Source organism: Microchirus variegatus, assembly GCF_963457635.1.
Source record: "Microchirus variegatus genome assembly, chromosome: 8".
Lineage (NCBI taxonomy): Eukaryota > Metazoa > Chordata > Actinopteri > Pleuronectiformes > Soleidae > Microchirus > Microchirus variegatus.
This window is the reverse complement of record NC_139809.1, coordinates 32,454,815-32,459,814: the sequence shown is the minus strand read 5'-3', so window position 1 is coordinate 32,459,814 and position 5,000 is coordinate 32,454,815. Positions and strand designations below refer to the sequence as shown.

General features: G+C 52.0%; 1 protein-coding gene across 1 annotated transcript in view; it reads right to left on the bottom strand.

Annotated features, from left to right (window-relative positions):
• LOC310931258 (receptor-type tyrosine-protein phosphatase beta-like) overlaps window positions 1-5,000 on the bottom strand; it is a gene marked incomplete at its 5' end in the record, with an annotated part of 24,663 nt that overhangs the window by 11,084 nt on the left and 8,579 nt on the right. Inside the window, 10 exons of the mRNA XM_083894369.1 lie at window positions 1-182; window positions 278-568; window positions 661-927; window positions 1,623-1,886; window positions 1,984-2,253; window positions 2,331-2,591; window positions 2,669-2,932; window positions 3,015-3,278; window positions 3,351-3,614; window positions 4,283-4,549. The exon at window positions 1-182 is cut by the window's left edge and continues 97 nt beyond it. Of these exons, the coding sequence (XP_083750495.1) occupies window positions 1-182; window positions 278-568; window positions 661-927; window positions 1,623-1,886; window positions 1,984-2,253; window positions 2,331-2,591; window positions 2,669-2,932; window positions 3,015-3,278; window positions 3,351-3,614; window positions 4,283-4,549 (2,594 nt within the window). The remainder of the gene's footprint in view (window positions 183-277; window positions 569-660; window positions 928-1,622; window positions 1,887-1,983; window positions 2,254-2,330; window positions 2,592-2,668; window positions 2,933-3,014; window positions 3,279-3,350; window positions 3,615-4,282; window positions 4,550-5,000) is intronic.

The following is a 5,000-nucleotide window of genomic DNA, read 5'->3' as shown; positions in this document are numbered from 1 at the left end:
CTGCGTGATCACGTACGACGTGACGTTTTTCCCAGTGCGTCGGGAGTAGACCAGCGTCCGCGAGTCCTGGTGGAGACAATCGATGATGTAGGAGTCATAGTCGGCCACTGGGGGTGCCCAGGAGCAAGCGATGGAGGTGGAGCTCTGAGGATGACAGTGGAGGCTCTGGACTCGCTCTGGTTCTGCAACAACAACAGCTAACAGCTAACAGCTAACAGCTAAACACCACATGACCTCCAATCCCTCACATGTCATCGGATTAACTGCTGCCACCTACTGGTCCTGATGCTGTAGTGGATGGGCGTGCTGTATGTGAGCGTGGTCCCGGATTCTGTCGAGCCGCTGACCGTGCGGAGACTGAAGGTGTAGAGTCGTCCGGGGAACAGCGCCCTCAGGAGGCGGCTGCCGGATGTGAGGCTGTGGTAGGGGTTGATGATGGACAGCTGGTCCTCTGGAGTCCACCGAAGGTCGAAGTTATCATAGTCAGAATCTACAGGAGCGTTCCAGGTCATCTCCAGAGAGGTGTTGGTAACAGCCCCGAACTGGACGGAGGTAGGAGGTCGTGGAGCTGGGGGGGGGGAGGGGGGGAGGGGCAGAAATAATAGAACTGTTGTTTCTGCGTCACGTGACAGCGAACAGCTAAACGTCAGCTGGACTCACCAGTGCGACCCATGGCGCCGGCTCTGTTACAGAGCTCACCGCTCAGGCTCAGCAGCTCAGCTCGATACAGTCGTCCTGGGACCAGACCAGAGAAGACGAACCAGGTGACCTCTGACCCCAGACGCTCCTCCGCTCGCCGCTCACCGCCACGGTCAAAAAGACACAACAGGAAGTCGCTCACGTCACCGACACCACGAACCCACGTCACCAGCAGAGAGTCCGACTGGTTTCCTGTCCCAACTCTGAGGGACAGAACAGCTGCTGGTACTGAAGCGAGGAGGACATCAGTGAGGACATCAGTGAAGACATCAGTGAAGACATCAGTGAAGACATCAGTGAGGACATCAGTGAAGACATCAGTGAAGACATCAGTGAGGACATCAGTGATCTCCATTGTGATGTGTGTTCATTTATTCACTCACTCATTCATTCACTCACTCATACATACATTCACGCACTCACTCATTCACTCACTCATTCACTCACTCACTCACTCATTCACTCACTCACTCACTCACTCATACATTCACTCACTCACTCATTCACTCACTCATTCACTCACTCACTCACTCATTCACTCACTCACTCACTCATACATTCACTCACTCATTCACTCACTCACTCATTCACTCACTCATTCACTCACTCACTCATTCACTCACTCACTCATTCACTCACTCACTCATTCACTCACTCACTCACTCACTTATTCACTCACTCATTCACTCACTCACTCACTCACTCACTCATTCACTCACTCACTCACTCACTCACTCATTCACTCACTCATACATTCACTCACTCACTCACTCATACATTCACTCATTCACTTATTCACTCACCCACTCACTCATTCACTCACTCACTCACTCATTCACTCACTCATACATTCACTCACTCACTCACTCATACATTCACTCATTCACTCACCCACTCACTCATTCATTCATTCACTCACTCACCTGTCCTGGCCCACATGAATGTCTGGTTGCTCTCTTCCCCGCTCACAGTGACGATCACCACCTTGTACGCCCGTCCAGGTGTGAGACCATGGAAGGTGCACTGGCGTCCATTGGCCAGAAGACGGCGCCGCTCCTGCAGTGACTCATCGCTGCGATACAGGACGACTTCATACAGGTCCAGGTCGCCCTCTGGTGGTGACCAGAGGAAAGACAGGCTGCTGGTGGTGTTGGTCTTAATAGACAGATCAGTGACAACAGCAGGACCTGATGGGAAGAGAAAGGCTGCCGTGTTCACGTGTTCACGTGTTCACATGTTCACGTGTTCTTGGCGTGGTTAGGATTAGCCCTCTTTGAGTCTTACGTGTCCGAGCCTCGGCGCTAACCCCGGTGCTGATGACGCCTCCGCTGACGCTCTGGACCAGGACCCTGTACTTCCTGCCGGGTGTCAGGCGGTGGAACCTGTAGCTGCTGCGTCCGTACGTCTGCGAGGCGTTGGTCACCAAAGCTCCTCTGTCGTCCAGCACCTGCAGGATGTAGCCATCAGCCAGGCCCACAGCTTCCTGCCAGCTCACCTGGAGGCTGCAGGTGGTCTGAAGGTTCTCCAGCTGCAGACCCGTCACTGCGGCAGGAACTGGACGCAGGAATCAAGGTTTGAACAAACGAGCTCGGGTGAAGGTGAACGAGGTGAAGGAGCTCAGGTGATCTCACCTGTTCGCCCTGACGCGCTGTTGTTGTTGAGCAGCTCTCCACTCACTGACGTCACCGTCACGATGTACTTCTGTCCCGGCTGCAGAGAACCAAACGTCACCTGGTTCTGGTGTTTGAGGACCCGTCGGACGTCGAGCTGCCGGTCGTCTTTGCACAGGATGACAGAATGCTCGTCTACGTCGCCCTCTCCTGGCGTCCAGCTCACCTTCAGACTGCTGTCCTGGCTGCTGCTCAGGTGGATGTTCTTCACTTTGCTTGGAACTAAAGGACACAAAGAAGAACACATCCTGTTTGGGATCATGGTTCTGACTGGATCACCTGACACGGGCCACACTCACCTGTGCGCCCCTCGATGAACAACGTCCTCTGGTTGGGTCCGCTGAAGGTGGACACCAGGATCTTATAAAGACGTCCAGGCGTCAGTGAAGACAGAAGACACTCGGCCACGCTGCTGCCCAGAGTCACAGGAGGAAACACCTTCATGTCACTGAAGAGCAGCTGCACCTCGTAGTGATCCACATCACCAGGAGCAGGAGACCATGTGACCTTCAGCGCCTCCGTGCCCCGCCCAACCAGAGCCAGGGACCGGACTGTTGCCGGGACTACGGAGACAGGAAACAAACGTTAGTCCACCATCTCCTGACGGCGCCCTGGTCAGCTGAGTGCTAACACCTGGTCACTCACAGGTCCTGCCGTGCGTGGAGATGCCGGTCTCATATTTGCCGCTCTGCGTGTTGACCAGGATGGTGTAGAGTCGCCCGGGAACCAGGCCGTGAAACACGCACTCGCTCTGCGTCCTGTCCACCGTCTGGTTCTGCAGGAACACGTTGTTGTGTTTGATGAAGACCTGGTACAAGTCCACGTCTCCAGCCGCGTGACGCCAGTACACCTTCAGGTAGTCGTCTCGGGCGGCGTGGGTCGCCGTTGGGTTCTGGACCTTCGACGGTTCTGAGGGAGAGAAGCGACCGTGACGCCGGCGACAAACGAAAGAGAAGGACGATCGAGCGGCGAGGTTCTCACGTGTTCTCTCCAGGATGAAGGTGTGGTTGGAGTAGACGCCGCTGCGGGTGGAGATGGAGATGTTGTAGAGGCGTCCGGACACCAGAGAGTTAAAGACACACTCTGGACTGGACTTAGAAACGGCCAGAGCGTGAAGAACCTGGTCCCGGTGCCTCAGCGTCACCAGGTAACTCTCCACGTCACCTGAGGCCGGACGCCACGACACGCTGAGGAAGTCCACGCGTCCGTTATTACTGACCGTCACCTCGCCAACTGACGACGGGACTGTTCAGAGACACGGCCCTGTGAGAACCTCGCAGACTCAACTACTCACTAAAACATCACACATTGGACTTTTGTCTCAATGTTTCAGCGTAATCACAATAATATTAATATTTATATTAATAATAATAATAATAATAATTTAATATTCCTGTAAACTCTAAATCCTTCATGTTTCACCAACATTTTTACACAAAGTTCCTGTTTCCTGTCGTTTATATTCTACACACGTCACTGCACATGGACAAAGGTCCAAAGTCTCTGACAGGAAGTCTCTGACAGGAAGTCTCTGACAGACAGGAAGTCTCTGACAGACAGGAAGTCTCTGACAGGAAGTCTCTGACAGACAGGAAGTCTCTGACAGGAAGGCTCTGCTGTTGAGAATTCCTAACAAATTCCCGCCTTTCAATATTATTATGTTCAAAAAACATGTTGTGTTTCAGCTGCACATTGATTCTGTTACTGATCAGGTTTATTGATCAGTTTACTCTCACGTTAGTGACCGATCAGGTTTATTGATCAGTTTACTCTCATGTTAGTGACCGATCAGGTTTATTGATCAACATGTGTATGGTTTCATGTTGTCACAACAAGAGAGGAAGTTTGACGTTGTTATGACAATACAGATTGTTTGAAGTCAACCTTCAGGATCAATAAAGTTGTGTTGTCACCTGTTCGTCCCTCTGCAACCGTCTGTCTGGACGTTTGTCCTCCTCGGACGCTGGTTAACACCAGCTTGTACAGAGCTCCTGACCTCAGAGACTGGAAGCTGATGGCGCTGGTGTTAGCATCAACGCTCACATTCTTAATCACGCTGCTGTCGTGGACCAAAAGGACCTGATACGAGTCCAGATCTCCATCAGCTGGTCCCCACTGAGCCTGAAGACTGTCCACGCTGCCCAGGTTAGAGACCTGCAGCCTGGACACCTGAGCTGGAGCTGAAGACAAGACTGGAAGATGTTAGCTAACACCATGACCGTGTTAGTAACCATGTTAGCTGTCACTTTAGCTACCACTTTAGTGACCGTGTTAGCTGTCACGTTAGCTACCACTTAAGTTACCATGTTAGCTGTCAAGTTAGCTACCACTTTAGTTACGTGTTAGCTGTCAAGTTAGCTACCACTTTAGTGACCGTGTTAGCTGTCACGTTAGCTACCACTTAAGTTACCATGTTAGCTGTCAAGTTAGCTACCACTTTAGTGACTGTGTTAGCTGTCACGTTAGTAACCACTTTAGTGACCGTGTTAGCTGTCCAGTTAGCTACCACTTAAGTTACCATGTTAGCTGTCAAGTTAGCTACCACTCTAGTTACCGTGTTAGCTGTCCAGTTAGCAACCACTTTAGCTACCATGTTGGCCGTTAGCTGTCACACATGCAGCAACAAAGAGA